General features: G+C 38.5%; 1 protein-coding gene across 1 annotated transcript; it reads right to left on the bottom strand.

Annotated features, from left to right (window-relative positions):
• Positions 1-295: 295 nt before the first annotated feature.
• Positions 296-17,537, bottom strand: LOC307055646 (E3 ubiquitin-protein ligase RLIM-like; the record flags this gene model as incomplete). The annotated part of the gene is made up of 3 exons (XM_079707837.1): positions 296-1,584; positions 3,163-3,406; positions 17,505-17,537. 3 exons carry the CDS (start codon positions 17,535-17,537, stop codon positions 296-298), a joined length of 1,566 nt encoding a protein of 521 aa, XP_079563963.1.
• Between the last annotated feature and the right edge of the window lie 535 nt (positions 17,538-18,072).

The raw sequence follows: 18,072 nt of genomic DNA, 5'->3' as shown, positions 1-18,072 counted from the left end.
AGGATTGAACAGGGCTAAGAGATATCTGGGATTTACATGACTAGATAATACTACTAGGATCTATCTAGATTCATTATATCATATTAAGACATTTCTCCCATGGAATCAGGAACATCCTAACCCAGTGCACATGCTAAGTTTTTATTGAAATTCAGTGAACTGCTATGGTGTGAAATTAATTTTTATTGTCAGATTGAACAATATTGTTTGACTTTTTAATATTTCCTTTTATTATGGAACAGAAATTGGGGAAAGCCCAATAATTCCTTCAGGAACTAGTGATTCAGTTCAATTGTTACATATGGCACACGGGCCCAGCCGCTCCACGGCATGTGGGATCTTCCAGGACCCGTGAGCTAATTCCTGAATTTTCATCACTTGAGCTGGACCTGGAAATAGGACTAGAACTGGAAATAGACATACAACTGGGGCTTGAATGACAAATCAGTGTGGAACTTGAATGGGTATCATAGCCAGGATTTGAATCAGAGCCAGATATACCACTACTACTACCATTAGGTGACTCTAGCCATTCCATGTTTTGACTTGGAGGTGAGACACTATGCTCTAAATTACTGTCACTGTCCCTAAGGTTACTTGAGTTACTAAATTCTGTCATTGTCTGCCTTAACGTGCTCTGAATTGGAACAGATGTTGTATCATTTAAGGTAGTATTTAATATTCTACAAACGGGATTTCTAATGGTATTGACATAAGCTCTCACACCTGCCTGCTCAGAATGTGAATACATATGCCTCAGTCCTCGTTCACTTTCAGAAGTGACAGTGTTGTTTGGTGTCTCAGATGTTAACTGAGTTCTACTAGCTCTGCTGTCTCTCTGAGAATATGCTCCAGAATGAACTTGTCCTACTTCAAGATTGAAGGGTATGGTTGGATATATTTCCCTCATTCCCCAAGATTCACCACTGCTGGTTGTATCTGGAGAATTTTCTCCATGAACGGCATTCCTTGTTCTAGAAGTTTCAATAAGACCTCTATTTTGCAACTCAAATCCAGTCATTTGCTGTCTCAATATTTCCTGGTGCTCAGTTCTAGAAAATCTCACATTCTCACTTAGCAGAGGCTGCTCAAAATTCTGAGATGGTATACTATGATTAAGTCTTTGTACAATTTCCCTAAGTGAACGTGAAGGCGACCAACTTTCAAGTCTTGCTCTGGTTCTCCGATACTCTGGGCTCCTACTTCTTGCTCTTCTCTGACTTGTGGTAGGTGGGAATTCCATTAATGTTTCAGTTGTATCTTGTTCAGACATAGATGGTCTTGTAAATATTGATTCAGATTGTGGACTTTCCACTTGCCTTTGGCTGTCTTCCATATTTTCTCTTCTGGGAAGTCTTGCAGATGCTACATATTCATTCTCTGGATTTGGACTCCCATTATCAAGGTTAACATTTATTTCTAAACTGAATATGAACTGATCACTTTTAGGATTAATTTGGCTCTCTTCTCTCCAAGATTGGTTTTCTCTTTGTCCACTTGTCATATTTTCAGTTTGTCCAGAACAGTTAAGCCAGTCTATTATAGAGTCACCACTAGACACATCATCTGAAGAGTCTCCTCTGTCTGTTAACAAAAAAAATGGGGAGGGTGCATAAAAGAACTACCAAAATTAGAACCATCATAAAATAGCACTCTGAAACTTTGTTTCAAAAACAAACAAAAAATGAGAACTTAAATACTCAGATGTTTTAAACTGATTTCACATTTATAGAGTTAATATTTTATAAACTGCACTGTGTAGATTTATAAGTAAAGGTAGAAAAGTTTCGATTCCATCCGAAAAGAGTGAGCTAATCCTAGATAAACTTAGAGAATTTTTTAAAAAGAGAATCCGGAGGAAGTCTATTTTCAGTATTTCATCATATACACAGCCCTGTGTACCACTGTAGGAGGAATGTCAAGAGACTTTTTTTTTCAGTCCACTGTCAAAACACTAATGCAATTAAACAAGGTAAACACCAGTTAAGGTACAATGCTAGTATTTTAGTTCAATTTACATTATTGTCTAATTTTCATTAGTCTCCAACATGACTACTTCTAGGCTCTTCACATATGTGCTTTTGATAATAGATAAGCTGTTTTAAAATATAAGGTCAGGGCTTCCCTGGTGGCGCAGTGGTTGAGAGTCCGCCTGCCGATGCAGGGGACGCGGGTTCGTGCCCCGGTCCGCGAGGATCCCACATGCCGCGGAGCGGCTGGGCCCGTGTGCCATGGCCGCTGGGCCTGCGTGTCCGGAGCCTGTGCTCCGCAACGGGAGAGGCCACAGCGGTGAGAGGCCCGCGTACCACACACACACAAAAAAAAAAGAAAAAAAAAAAAAAAGAAAAAAAGAAAATATAAGGTCATTGCCCAAACATAAACAAGTTTTAGAGGTTTAAAAGTGTTTGCATTTTGAATACTTCTTAATGTTACCAAGATTTTTAATTGACATTAAATTGAAGGTCAGATCCAATGAATAGACGGAACCTAGCATGGTGCCTATAAGACCATATTCAAGAACCAAAGTATTATAGTCTCCTCTTCACTAGACAGCAAAATCCTCTACTTCACACTGGGAGGGAAGGCACCAGACCTGAGGCTCGAGCAGGGTTTCTCAGCCTTAGCACTATTGACCTTTTGGTGCTGGACAATTCTTTGTTTGGGGGGGGGCTATCCTGTGCATTGTGGGATATTTGGCAGCATCCCTGGCCTCTGCCCACTAGATGCTAGTAACACCCATGCCTCCCCTGTGACAACCAAAAATATCTCTAGCCATTGTCAAATGTCCCCAGGTGTTGGAGAGAGCACAGTTGTCCCCAGTTGAGAATATTTCTGTTTGCTTCTTTTACATGTCTATGTAGAAAAAATAATTCAGGAAGTAGGAGGGACTTTCAGTTGAGGTAGAAAACCAAGAAAAATACAAATAGGCTACTTCGCACTGTTTCCCAATTAAAACAACCCAAATGTGAATCAGGAAAACAAACATACCTTGACATGCTCACCAAAAATCAAGTAAATGCCAGTTCTTTTTATGAGGAGTTACTTACCAAATTAATTTAAGTCACTTCCGTATAATTTACTATTTACTATTATGAAGTTACTATTTACTATTATGAAGTTCCTTATTCATCCCATCCTATTCCCTCCAAAAGCAAAATATACCTGTATTTTCATCTGAGTCTTGTGGTGCGTTTTCTTTAATTAGCTGAAGTCTTGTCAGCAACTCTTCTTCCGTACTTTCACCTGGAACGCCTAGAAGATTGTTGTCTCTCATAAGTTCGTAATCTTCTTCACTCAGATTATTTACGAACCTGGAGAAATCTTCTTCCCGAACCAATCGGTCCTTTTGACTTATGTGTTGGGCCGAAACTCCATCTCCTTCATCGTTGGAATCCGAGTTTTCCATCTGAATAAACAAGTGGAAAATTACCTGAAATTCACGACGTGGTGTTGAAATTCACCAATGGTCGTTTAGTTTTCTTCGCTTTCTACTTCCTGCCAGAGTGTCCGGTCCTCCGCATAGATTCCTCCCTTCTCCCTTCCCGACTCAGTTCTGTGGCCCCTGGCGACGCAACAGTTGGGAGCCGCCTCTATCCCAGAACTTGCTAGACGTTGCCTAGGCACCCATTATCTTCCCCGCTGTTACCGAGCAGGGACTGGATTCAGCTTAGGTTTCATTTCATTCAAAACCAGCCAATGTTACTGAGGGTTACAGTGTACCAAGCACCGTGCTTCACCTCGTTTCACCCACATGAGCCTACTCTCAGGTTTTCAGGAGGCGTTTTCAGGCTCTGATATGCTCTATTTATTCGTTACATTCCATATGACTGCCTTCTTCAAAATGACATGCCAAAGTCAGCCTAGTTCAATGCAGCAATTCTCATTTTCAGGTGCCCAGGGCCCTCCGCCTTTTCTCCTCATGAATTTCTCAAATCATAGACTCTCACTAAGAGCGCCCACAATTTTTGATAATTTACCAGGGCCCTAGCTGAGTCTCTTTAGTGTGTCCTGTCCCTTTTAACTGTTAATGGCTTCATCTTGCATTATACGGTCCTTCAATCTTGTTTCAAACAAACAAACAAGAAACACCAAAACTTTGGCAGGCTTTTCTGCTCAGCCAGGGAATTCCTTCTCCACAAAAGCATCAGGTTCATTTTTGTCCTCCTTTCTCATAAATATTATAAATATTACTTAAGCAAAAGTAGCCAGAACATCACAGGAACTTTTAGGACAGATACATAATAGTTACTTTGTCTGCCACAGTGAGTACTGACTTTGCTGATTTTGTTGCATGTATCACCTGAAAGCCTTGGTGAAAATAAAATAATGCTCATTTGCAATGCTATCTGAAGGAGACCTCTAATTCACTCTCAGTACACAGAAGTTTAAGGAGCTGTGTAAATTCACAGTTGTTGTTTTGTTCACGGTCCACAGCAGGCTTTCTTCTTTGTTCTAAAGGAGACAGAAGGATGGTAACTTTACTGGTGTGACAGTGAAGAATCTAAGTCCATGTCCTGCTTTTGACATTTGTTCGATGCCTCGTTTAACTTAAGCTAGAAAAATCAATCTTTCCCCCTTGAATCAAATCTCAGCAAGTCTTTGGATGAGAACAGAATCCCCTAGACTACCCTGCCTCCTTTATGGACTTCTGAGTGTATTTGTTATCTTTTACTGAAGTTATTATTTTCACAGGGGAAATCTGTTGTAAACTTGTTTGCTGTGCTTCAATCAAAACTAGCAGTATTATGAAAATTCCGCGTGATTTGTACTCTTGATGCAGGAAACCCTAACAGTCGTTAGTGTTCTTGAGAGTGATTGATTCAGTTTAATTCAATTCAATCAAGTCAAGTGTCAAGTATATTTAGCGTTTTTTAAATGTCAGTTATACTATTGGATATTAAGATACAAAGATGAGTATATTTAAGAATCTGTTGTCATTAGAGTATAACAAACAATTGAGCTACACAGAGGTAAAATTACAGTTTTGAGGAGAAAGTGATTTGAGTGAGAGAGAAAATCGGTTTCACTGCATTTGGGTTTTAAAGGATGAATAGGAGTTTTCTAAGTGAATGAAAGGGGGAAATATTTTCAACAGTGAGAACAGCAACTGCTAACACTCGTAAAACAACAAGGATAGTAGATTTTAATTACTAAAAAAAGACATTAGTTAAATTGGCAGAGCAAGGCCAAAAAATGGAGACCTTTATGACATGTTTAGAAGTTGGACTTTTATCATTAGTGCAATGGAAAGATGTTGAAGTCTTTAGACAGTTGATGGTCAAATTTGCAATTTAGAAATAATATTGGTAGTAGTGTTGAGGATGAATATGAAGGGCAACAGTTCAGATGGGAGGGGCAGAAATAGATAGAGGGCAGCCTAGGCTAGTGATGACAAGGATCTGAATCAGGGCAGAGGAATATGATTAAAATGAAGGACTTTAAGAGATCTCTAGGCAGCAGAACTGATTAACCCTAGTAATATATGGGAAAGAGGGAAAAGTGGGGAGGGGGAGTATATGAGGGAAAGGCAGGGGTCAGGATTACTTCTGTATTTCTGTCTTTGCTTAGTGGACAGTGGTACCAATAAGAAGTAACACCTGATTCTGAAGTTGTATGGTTTAGCTTAAGAGGGAGCATGATTGCTTATGATTAGAATAGTATGCAAGTTACCTGAAGATTCAGAAAGTCTTACAGTCTTTCCAAATTTAGGTACAGAAGCACGTGAACTAATAGCCCCGGATGTTTGGTGTTCCCTGTAGTTGGCTCTCAGTGTCAATGACTCTAGCTTCCTGAACTATTTGTTCCTGGTTATGTCCCAATTCTGGTGCAAGTAACAGGGTATAGGGATCATCATCCCAGAGGCCTACTTATTGACCTTGATTATTTAAATAGAAGCCACCAATATAGCTGTGCTTTACACTTAGTTCTCTCATGTCTTGACTTTCCTTCTGAGTATTGCAGTGTAGGTTCAGTAGTTTTTCCTCTGGATGGCAATATTGCTGCTTTGGCCTTTGTTCTATCCCTTGTCTTGATATCAGAAGTCTTCTGAAGATGTTTTTTCTTCACTTCTCATTTCAGAGATGGGAGGTGCATCAGGAAGTCCGGAGGTTGACTAGAGCATCACTCTAAGTTGAGTTGGAGGGGAAGAGGTTGAAGATGGAAAGTTGCTTACTTTCAATCAGAGTCAAGCACTTAAAAATTTGGCCAATCCATTGTTTATGATGTGGTGAAAAAATGGGGTGTGTGTGAGCAGATGTGGCTGTTCTTTTATCCTGGTTGTAATAATGGAGTTTTGTAATCAAGAGTTTTCTTTTACTGACTCTGTCCAAGGAAGCTTCTGAACAGATTCTATGACTCAAAGGGAGACTGAAAATAAGCAAGAGATAGCATTCTCCCTGAATATGGGTAAAAGGAGTTCCGTGGCTTTAGAACTGTAAGAAATGATCAAGACATATATTCCAGATACCTATTGCAGTATAACAAGCCATTCCAAAACGCAGTGGTAGATACAATAGAAACCATGTTGTTATAGTCAGGACTTTGTGAGCTAAGAATAAAGATAAAGAATACTGGGGATGGCTCATCTCTGCTCCATCATGACTGGGCCTCAGCTGTGGTGGCTTGAATGATTGGAGATAGATTAGACAACTTGACTGGCGTCATATGTCTGGGGCCTTGGTTCTGGCTAAGTTTTCTTTGAGTCACATCTTTTGGTGCTGAAATGTCCAACCAAGATGGCATCTTCATTCACAAATCTGGGGCTTGAGTTGGGCTGCACAGGCTGAAAAATCTGGGGCTGGTTTTCCCTCTGTCTCTGTCTTTCTCCATGAAATTTCTCGGTGTAGTTTTGGAGTCTTAGCAACCTGGATATCTCAAAGTAGTTGAATTCTTACATAGTGAGTGGCTTCACCCAAAGTAAACATTTCAAGAGACTTGGCTGGAATCTGTAAGTCTTCCTATGACTTAACCTCACAAGTGCAAGAACACCTTTTCTCTTGCATTCTGTTGATTGAATAAGCCACTGGATCGGCCCATATTCAAGAAGAGGGACACCACATTCTACCTTTCAATAGAGAGGTAACAAAGATTTTATGGTTCTATTTAATGTACTATAGCACATGATGAAAAAAATCTTATAATGATGACTTTTCAGTTTAAGTGGAAATTAATCTCTCCCTCTGTTTTCTGAATTGCATTATTCTCTGGGTAAAAATAAAAAAAGGGAGGACATAAAATCTGAAGTTCTTTGCATTCAGCCTGATTTTAAAGATACCCGATTAAGGATCTTTTTATTATGTAATAGTTTTCCCACATCAGAGACCATTGGTAATATTAAGAGCTATTTACTGAGCAACTGTAATTGCTAGACACTCTGCTTGTGTTTTAACTTATTTGATCTCAAGCCCCATGCAAGATAGGTATTGCTGTTCTCAGAGATAAAGGCATTGAGGCTGATGCAAATTAAGTGATTTTCTCAAAGTTACAGTAATAGATAATATGTTTAGATTCAAACAAGGTCTATCGGATGACTCTCCCTGTTTCGCTCTACTCTGCTATGTTTAATGAAAACACAATTTTAGACATCATTACACAAACGTAGTAAAATCTCAGTTAAATGAGATGCTTGAATCATGTTTGATCATTTTCGTGTGCCATTTCAATTCTGCTTTGGAGTTAGTCTAGAATATCTTCGTTTTAACTTAATAAAGAGTAATTTTAAATCAAGAAGTAAACATAATTAAAGCTTGATAAGATATTTCATATTTTTATGTTTTTTTTCTTTCCCACCAGAAGGATGGGTTAAAAGCTTGAAAGCATTGATGCAGAAAAATGAATATAAATATGCATGTCTCATGGAATCTCCTGGAATTGGTTCTTTGACACAAATACTTGTTTTGAATCTAAACACGAAATTCTGTTAACTGAAATCACAACCTTTCCACTTACATAGGCTTGACACTAGGAATTAGTTTCATCTCTTCCTTATGCTTACCTCTAATTATGGAAATAAAAATGTATTTATTTAGCAAGGTCTCATCCCTCTTATGATTTCCTTTCTTCCCGGTTCTGCTCAGATTTAGACTTTTGATAGCTTTTCTATTAGTGCCGTGTCAGTGGATAGTTTGCTTCTATGCTTTCTCTAGTTTTGAGCCATTTTACACACTTTCTCTGAGGCATGCTCCAGGTCTGTTATTCACAAGCAAGTTAGTTCATATTTCTGCACATTTGTTTATTTGTAAAGTCTTACCTCCTAGATTATTGTAATAAATAAATAAACTTACATATACATAAATAATATTCTGTTTGTTACCTATATAGATATATTTAAAGATGAATTTTACGGTTCCAAGGAGGAAACGGATATCAGGTTTGTTTCTCAAAACAAATGAACACAGAGAACACAAAATGAATAAGCAACACAAAAGCTCACAATATATGAGCAAAACCAAATTAAGCAGGCCTGCCATATACAGATTCACAGGTTGTGCACTCTAAAATTCCCAGGGGGCACCATTCATGTAAAGAAGAAAGTGAATGACACTCGTATAAATATGCAGTGCACCACCTGTACAACTGAACATGCAGACCCTGAAAATGAGCTTTAATGCTATCTTCTGCCTTCCTTCGACCCAGTAGGGAGAAGAGAAGAGGATAATGAACTCAGGGGAGAGTAAATAGTTACTTTATTACTTGTTCTTCTCCAGGCCTAGAATTTTATATGCTCCTATTGAAGGGAGGTTGGTGATTTTGTTCAGTAGCCTGCAGTCACAGGGAGGTGCACTGCCTCTTTCACCAAGTATTTACACCAGTAGGTGTAACCACAATGGCAGCGTGTGGTGTGGGTAAAAATGGTCACCTCACATCTCTGTCATGTCGACTCTCCCTTTTATGGTGCTAACTGGGTGTTGTAGTCGCTCTTATGGAGAGTCACTGAATGGTCAGTCTGGGTTGCCTATTCAAAGAAACTCACCACATTTTCAAATTACATTACAAAAAGGCCCCTACATTTCAGGCATACCATTTTGCTTAAATTCAAACTACTGTACTATACTCAAGTTGCATCTCTTGCTTAAGTCTTAATATCCACAAACCTCAACAAATTCAATGGACAGTAGGTTGACCAAAGGGTGAAAGTTTTTTAAAAAGTAGCATTTGTATTGGGAGCAGAGTTTGGGTTTCCTTATGGTCGGGTTTCCTGGGGCCTCTTTAATATTCAGGCTAAATGCAAGCTCTTATCCACACTATTAGAATGCATCCTCTATCTTCAAACACATTTGACAACTTATTGCATATAGAATAAAGTAAAATGTGTAGTAAGTCCTTACAAAAATCACTCCAGATTTGCCAACATTACTACATTTTCATCTTTCAAACTTCAGTTTAAATGTCACTTCCATGGAAAGGTCTTCCTGACCAGTTTATCTAAAATAAAATTGTGCATGTCATGCTCTGTCACAGACGCTTATCTCTTCCTCCAATAAACTGTATACTATAAGAATAGTGATCTTTATAGCTCAACCTGTGTTTTCCATCTATTCAGTTCCTTAAAGTAGATACTAAATGAATATGCGTTGGAGAGTGAAATAAGTAAAGTAAGGAAGAAAGGCCAGAGGGAGGAAGGGAGGAAGGAAGGACCTCTGGCAAAGATTCTCTCTCTGTCTTTTTTCATTCTGGCTGCTGTAACAAAATACCACAGACTGGGTAGCTTCTAAACAACAGAACTTTGTTTTGTAATGTTATGGAGGCCTGAAGTCCAAGATCAAGATAGCAGCATGGTCTCATTCTGGTGAAAGCCCTCTTCCTGATTCATAGCCAGAACCTTCTTGCTGTGTCCTCACATGGTGGAAGGGGGCTAGTGAGCTCTCTGGAGCCTCTTTTAAAAGACATTGATCCCATTCATGAGGGAATTTGTGGAATCTAAAAAATACAACCAACAAGTGAATATAACGAGAAAGAAACAGACTTACAGATGTGGTGAACAAACTGGTGGCTACCTGTGGGGAGAGGGAAGGGGAGAGGGTAGGGGATTAAGAGGTACAAACTATTATGTATAAAATAAGCTACAAGGATATACTGTACAGCACAGGGACTATAGCTAATATTTTATGATAACTATAAATGGAGTATAACCTTTAAAAATTGCAAATGACTATATTGTACAGCTGTAGCTTATATTGTATACCAACTATATTTCAATTAAAATAATAATAATAGTCACAAAAAATCTGAAATAAAAGGCATGAATCCCATTCATGAGGGTGCCACCCTCATGACCTAATCACCTTCCAAGGGCTCCACCTCCTAATACCACCAATTTGGGGGGTTAGGATTTCAACATATACATTTTGAGGGAACATAAATATTCAGACCATAGCACTCTTCTTTTTTTTTTTTTTTTTTTTTTTTTTTTTTTTTTTTTTGCGGTATGCGGGCCTCTCACTGCTGTGGCCTCTCCCATTGCAGAGCACAGGCTCTGGACGCACAGGCTCAGCAGCCATGGCTCACGGGCCCAGCCGCTCCGCGGCATGTGGGATCTTCCCAGACCGGGAGACGAACCCGCATCCCCTGCATCTGCAGGCGGACTCTCAACCACTGCGCCACCAGGGAAGCCCCATAGCACTCTTCTTTGACCAAACTTGAGTCAGGCTTCTCTGAGTCCTCTTTCTAACTAGTCCCTGACCTTAGGCTCTGTCCTTGGCCCATTTAGACTAGTATTAGCATGAATTCTGGTGGGTCAGTTTAGCAAAAATCCTCTACCCTTGATATATGATCAAACTCTTTATCCCTCACCCTTCATGTCTTATCACCCTAGCCTGACTACAGAACAAAGTTCTGTCAAATTGGTTTAGCCAGAATTCTCCTTACCCCTGATGTTTCCTCTTAGTAATTGTCTATCCACTGACCCCCACCCTGCTCCTTGCCTTTATATCTCTACTTGTTCTTATTATATTAGGAGTTGAGCCCCATCTCCCTCTCCTACTACACAGCCCCTCTGTAGTAGTCTCCCTGACTTATCCTTGCTATCTTTAACAAGTATCATGTATACTTGTTTTCTTCAGTACCTTCCAAGGCTTTCCTTGCCTACATCTCTCTGCATATGCTGTCACTTTTTCCATGCCTTTGTTCACATTGTAATCTGTGCTTGCGATGCCCTAACCTTTATGCCCTAGTTCATATCAGACCTCTCTGTAATATCTGTACCCTTCTAGTCCTGTATTAAATACACTGCCCTTCAAGATGGCCTGTAAAACTCCTGTTTGCATAAATATTTGCCATTTTTCACCTTCCTGTTTCCTCTTAGACTCTTAAATAGAACAATGTGTGCACTTGCCTTCTACTAGATTGTAAACTGTAGTGATGCAAGAAGTAGGCATCATTATGTGCCCCTCTAATGCCTAACACCAAATGTTATGCACAGTTAGAAACTCAATAAATACCTGATTAGTTGAACTATGGTCCTACTATATAGTGAAAAATTCAAAGGCTATTGAATTGGATTCTGATCTCCCCCGCTCATGAGCTGTGTGACATTGGGTAAGTTATTTAATCTCTCAGTTTTAGTTTCATTATTTGTAAAAGGCAATGATACCTAAATGGGTTGTGGTAAACTTTAGTGACATTCTATGTAAAATAAAGTAAATGTGATACTATATGTAAAGGTGTCTCCTGCTTAAGGTCAGGAATCCATTTGTAAAAATCAAGCAGTTTTTGTTAAAATGTAACCAGGAAACGATTTCCTATTATTTTAATGGAAACCTTTAATATGTTTTATATGTTAGCCCAACAACTCCAACAAATTTCCTGAAACGCAATGAAACAAAAGAAACAAAAAATTGTTATAATATAGATATTTAAAATCATCATATCCTAATCACCTAATAATTAATATGGTTTTAACAAACACTGCTTTGCAGTAACATGGCCTCTCTTAACCCCAGTAACATCAGAGTTGCACATCCTCTTCTGTGACACTTTGCAGGCTTTTCAAAATGTCTACACAGGAGTCTGAAGTTTTACCCAATGTATTTGGAATGTAACTCAAGATTTTCTCCAACCACTGTGTTCTTATAAAAGTTACCTTGAGTTTGCAGATGCAAATATGTTTTATTGCTGTATAATCACTGGCTGAAGAATATTTGATTGAGAACTAATTAAATTCTCTGTAGTGTAAGTATTAAAGCAAAGAGCCCTTCTAACAGGGAAGTAATAGGAGATATTTTGTGTGTTATATCTTCATATAGGATTGCTAAACAGTGTTGTTCTTAATAAATGTTATTTTCTAACTTCCTTCCATTATGAATCAAATTAATTCTAAACCCAAGATTTAATTTAGTCTTCATTTCTCAAATTCAGTTAAAACATTCATTTTTGGGGTTTTAAGAATTTAATTCAGTTATGCAAAAATATATCTAGGGGTTTATTTTATTTTTTAGTTTTAATTTAATTTAATTTTTTTCTTGAAGTATAGTTGATTTACAATATTGTATAAGTTTCTGGTGTACAGCAAAGTGATTCAGTTATATATACACATATATATTCTTTTTCAGATTCTTTTCCCTTATAGGTTATTACAAAATATTGAATATAGTCCCCTATGCTATACAGGAAGTCCTTGTTGGTTATCGATTTTATTTTATTTTTTTTTATTTTTTATTTTTATTTTTTTATGTGGGCCTCTCACTGTTGTGGCCTCTCCTGTTGTGGATGCGCAGGCTCAGTGGCCACGGCTCACAGGCCCAACCGCTCCGCGGCATGTGGGATCCTCCCGGACCGGGGCACGAACCCGTGTCCCCTGCATCGGCAGGCGGACTCCCAACCACTGCGCCACCAGGGAAGCCCTCGATTTTATATGTAGTCGTGTTTATATGTTAATCCCAAACTCCTAATTTATCCCTCACCCCCTTCCCCTTTGCTAACCATAAGTTTGTTTTCTATGTCTGTGGGTCTATTTCTGTTTCATATATAAGTTCATTTGTATAATTTTTTTTAGATTCCACATATAAGTGATATCATATTATATTTGTCTTTCTTTTTTTTTTTTTTTTTTTTTGTGGTACGCGGGCCTCTCACTGCTGTGTCCTCTCCCGCCGCGGAGCACAGGCTCCGGACGCGCAGGCTCAGCGGCCATGGCTCACGGGCCCAGCCGCTCCGCAGCATGTGGGATCCTCCCGGACCGGGGCACGAACCCGTGTCCCCTGCATCGGCAGGTGGACTCTCAACCACTGCGCCACCAGGGAAGCCCCTATATTTGTCTTTCTGTGTCTGGCTTACTTCACTTAGTATGATAGGTCTATACATGTTGCTGCAAATGGCATTATTTCATTCTTTTTTATGGCTGAGTAATATTCCATTGTGTGTATATGTGTGTGTGTGTGTGTATATATATATATATATATATGACACATCTTCTTTATCCATTCATCTGTTGGTGGGCATTTAGGTTGCTTCCATGTCTTGGCTATTGTAAATAGTGCTACAGTGATCATTGGGGTGCATGTATCTTTTCAAATTATGATTTTCTCCTAGGGCTTTATTGATAATGACATACACTCTAGCCCACCTACCTCACTTATATTTCCATATATCCTGAGTGAGTCTCTTTCTTTTGGCTTTTTAAGAAATCTGGATGCTTTCTAGATAATAGTTATCTCCATATGCACATCTGAACCATTTGCATGGTTTCTTTGTAAGTTTATTATTAGGGAAGCTTAGAATAATTTCATAACAACATAGAAAGTGATTGTATACAAACTTTATTTTAACTGTGGACTACCCCCACTCCTACCCCAAATACTCATAGACGGAAAGATCATCAGAGATGAGCTCGTCTTTGGGAATTGGAGCGTGGAAATCAGAGAAAGGAAGGAAATCACGGAACTACTTCAGTTGGAGATGAAGGAGTGGGTAAATGCCCTTTTCTTGGAAAAAAGATGAATTTCCTACTAGAGGAGAAATCTCTTAAAATATTCAGCTGCGCCAGTGATTAACTCTGTTGCAAATTTAGTTGCATTCGGCAGGTACTGCAGGGAACAACCAGTGTGTATGCCTTGGCATAGTAAAAAAAAAACTATGTAAACAGAAAGTATATTTCATTTATCTAGTTATTGAATAGCCTGAAATATAGAGCAGTCGAATACTATTTGTAATTTGCGTGAGTGTGTGTGTGTGTGAGAGTGAATAAAGCTGTGTTTTGACACTAACATCCATTTTTCCTGACTTAAGAACAATATTTTAATAGATAATTGTGGTTTAAAGAACTGATTGATGCCAGACAGGAAGTTCTCCTCATATTGATTATGTATAAAAATGCCTAGGAGGGCTTGGGACTGACAGAAACCATCAGTAAACTTCAAAACTCAAACGAGAATTTAGTTGACAGCAGGGTGTTCAGTACAGAAAATAGTTTCAGCACTGACACTGTCTTCTAAGGATCAGTATCTATCCATCTGTATAGCAGATATCTGTGCGAAAGACAGTGTGGTATGGTGGAATGAAAACTGAACTTGTAATTGGAATATGGGGATTAGGTTCCAGCTGAGTTCTTTCTACTGGTGCTATCTTGGAGAGTTACACCTCTAAGAATAACATTCTTTGTTTTTAAACTATGTGTAAGGATCTTTTGGGCTCTATATTTCTATGAAACTCTGATCCTATTTTATCATTGTAGGGGTACTGTGTGTTGGAAGATAGCTAGATAGATCAATGGATGCATGTATGGGTGGGTGGAAAGATAAGTGAGTACATACACACATACATATACATACATATGTATGCACAATATATACATATAAAAATATATACTTATATATATAGGACTATATATGTGTGTGTGTAACACCTACAGGTTATTTCCATGCATATGTGTCTACAAAGAGTGACATCACAAATTCTGGCCATGGTTTTCCTTTTCATTTGCAAATATGACAATAAATCATCTATCATCTATTATTAAAGAGGTAACACCTCTTAACAGCAAATGGGTCTTGAAAGAGATTTTAACATTGTGAAAGATACATTAAAATAATCCACAAATATTCATATGCATGTATTGTGAAAATGCTTCTTAGTAGATACAAATGTAAAAGGTGAATAAGCTGTGACAAAGCGAAAGAGAGGCATGGACATATATACACTACCAAACATAAGGTAGATAGATAGTGGGAAGCAGCCGCAGAGCACAGGGAGATCAGCTCGGTGCTTTGTGACCGCCTGGAGGGGTGGGATGGGGAGGGTGGGAGGGAGGGAGACGCAGGAGGGAAGGGATGTGGGAACAGATGTATATGTATGACTGATTCACTTTGTTATAAAGCAGAAACTAATAAAAAAAAAAAAGGTGAATAATAAAAGTATCATGAATTCTTTATTCTTCATCAATAAAGAATTCTAATATTGAAAATTTACTGGGCAGTACTAAATAAGTGAGTATCAGGAGTCTGATCTTGCCAAAATAATAACTTTAACTTTTGATGTATAGTATAAATACTATTAGCAGAAACATATTTTTCTGGCAATGACCTTAATAAAAATAAAGCTCCTGTAAATAACACACAGTGAAATCTACATTTTACTCCGTTAACCAACATGTTTAGGTTCATGGGACACTAAAGACCACAGTCATCAATATTACAGAGCATTTTATTAAGTATATATTATTACACTGTGAGTGGGTAGACATTTAGATCTGTATTCTACACAGACTGAGTGCATTTCTGCGGCATAGTTGTCTTTAGTTGAGTGGAATAGGCCCATTGGTGAGAGGTCACAAGTAATCAGCTATCTATATATACTTGGAAGTTTAGAAATAGTTGAGAGTTTATTTATTTTACTTTAAATGTGTACAGTTTATTATATATCAATTACACCTCACTAAAGCTAAATAATTGCGTTTTCTTGGGATTAGAGACAATGTTTTGAGATGGAGAGAGAATTATCTTAGAGAGTAAATGAAGAGTTGGGATAAATGATCATTTTCTCTGGAAGGAAAAGGGTTTATAATAGCAACCCCTAAGAAGGCATATTGAACTGGCCTTATTTAACATTTTTTTCAAGGGATCAAGATAAGAAGTACCATGGGAGAATTTCCAAATTTGTGCACAGAACTAAGTTCTTCCAGGTAATAAAAAGATCATCAAAGTAGGATGAACAGGAGTTGAAATGAGCAGAGGAGCTCTAATGAGAGCAGGGAGAAACAGTTCAGGTAAAATCATTGAAACTCTTCTGTGAGATGGAAGACCCTGAGAACTGATTATCACTGCGGAAGAAAGCCTAAGGACTCCGTTGCCTGAAGGTTCAAAGATTACGACCGGGAAACCAACATTGACAAAATTTGTTGGACATTATCACAAAGGATATTGGAAACAAAGTGAAAGGTATTGTCTTACCCTTGGACAAAATAGAAATTTGTCTGAACCTAGAAGTTCTTATGAAGTTTTGATAGGTACACCTTAAGATACAGAGGGAAGCAAAAACCATCGAGGGGGAGAAGGAACTTCCGTTTGAGAATAGGCAGTTGGAAGAACTCCTCAGTCTGGAAGACACGATGTGGGAGGGAATCTGAGTAGCTCCTGTAACATGTGTATAGATTATTCACTAAATCTTGAGTTAGCTCTTAAGATTGAGAAGAAGCAGCATTAGGGAAAAATAAAGCAAGCTGTCCTCCACATCCTAAGACACGGTACCAACTGAGACTATAAACCTGCAGGTCCAGATTCATTCACAGATGGTAGGCTGATGGGAAGCTGTTAGCCAGAGTTAGTGGGGTAGGGAGCAAATCCCCAACTTCAGATGCTGTAGAGGGTAATGACCTGCCTCTCTCATGCAGGGGGAGATGGAATTCTCAGCTCAATGCCTCAGGACTCCGGTCCATTATCATGGCTGTTCTAATCTGTTTCTGAAGTGGTCTTTTCTACAGCATTTAAAAAAGTGACTGCATTATCCTGAACATTTTTATCAAGTAACAAATCAGCTGATATAAATGCATAAAGTTGGCTGAAAGCAGGCCTGGATTTCAAAGCCCCTTCGGCATGTCTAGGTTGGGCACACGTCATGGAGCCTAAGAGTTTATTTAGATGGGGAGTCTTCAAAAGCTGAAACTAAAAGTGACCATAAAATCATCAAACTTTAAAGTCGGAAAAAGTCTCATTCTTTTTCAAATGTAAAAAGCATTAACTGAGTCATTAAATGAGCTTTTAAAAAAGCCTCCTGGCAAGAGTGACAGATATAGAACTTTAAACCCGTGCCTCTGGGGCCAATGCTCTTTCTATCATAAAATGTTTCCCCCTAACATTTGATGAATCAAAACATACACACACAAACACACACACACATAACGTTAAGACCCAGGGTTCACTCTTCAACTTGCTTTCAACCACATGGAAACCTTATGGATTGAGTCTTTCAGATATTATTTCAGAGCAGGTAAGCCAAATGCTATTTCTCTCACCTGGCTCCAAGCACTGTTTAGTCTTCTCCAACTGGGTATAATTATTCACTAGGGATCTCACCTGTTGTTCAACACTCAAACTTGTGATGGCCATGCTGTGGACTCCATTGTCTTGAGAGGAAAGCTTACACACCAAAACATTTGGGTGGGTGAAAGGAACACAGGAGAGGAGACTAGAGGAAAGGTATCGGTAAATATGTAGTGAGTTGTTGCTTTTCTACCTTGATTATGCCTGAATGGCTATTTTTATTAACATGAGCTTGCGCTACATGCTTGATGCATCACACACACAGACTCCCTTAACTTAGAACATAATTGTGGCACATGTATCTCCAGCTACAAATATAGATACCAAAGAGCCTAAGGAGCTCTGAGGGTCATATAAATTCATTTATTTTTTGAGTTTTTCTTTTTTTGTGTGAGAATTGACTAGAAATAAAAGCTAAAATATATCCCTTACTCACCTGGCAATTTCTTTTCATCTTCCTTTTCTCAGGTAACATCTCCTCTAGGAATCCTCCCATACCCAGGAAAAGATAGTTTCTCCTACTCTATACAATCAAAACCCCCTGAGCAACCCTTTCTCATACCTTTTATAGAAAAGTGTTGAATTGTGGATTTACTTGTCT

Source organism: Hyperoodon ampullatus, assembly GCF_949752795.1.
Source record: "Hyperoodon ampullatus genome assembly, chromosome: 7".
NCBI classification, from domain to species: Eukaryota; Metazoa; Chordata; class Mammalia; order Artiodactyla; family Ziphiidae; genus Hyperoodon; species Hyperoodon ampullatus.
Note: the sequence above shows the minus strand (reverse complement) of the source record. Positions and strands in the feature narration are given on the sequence as shown.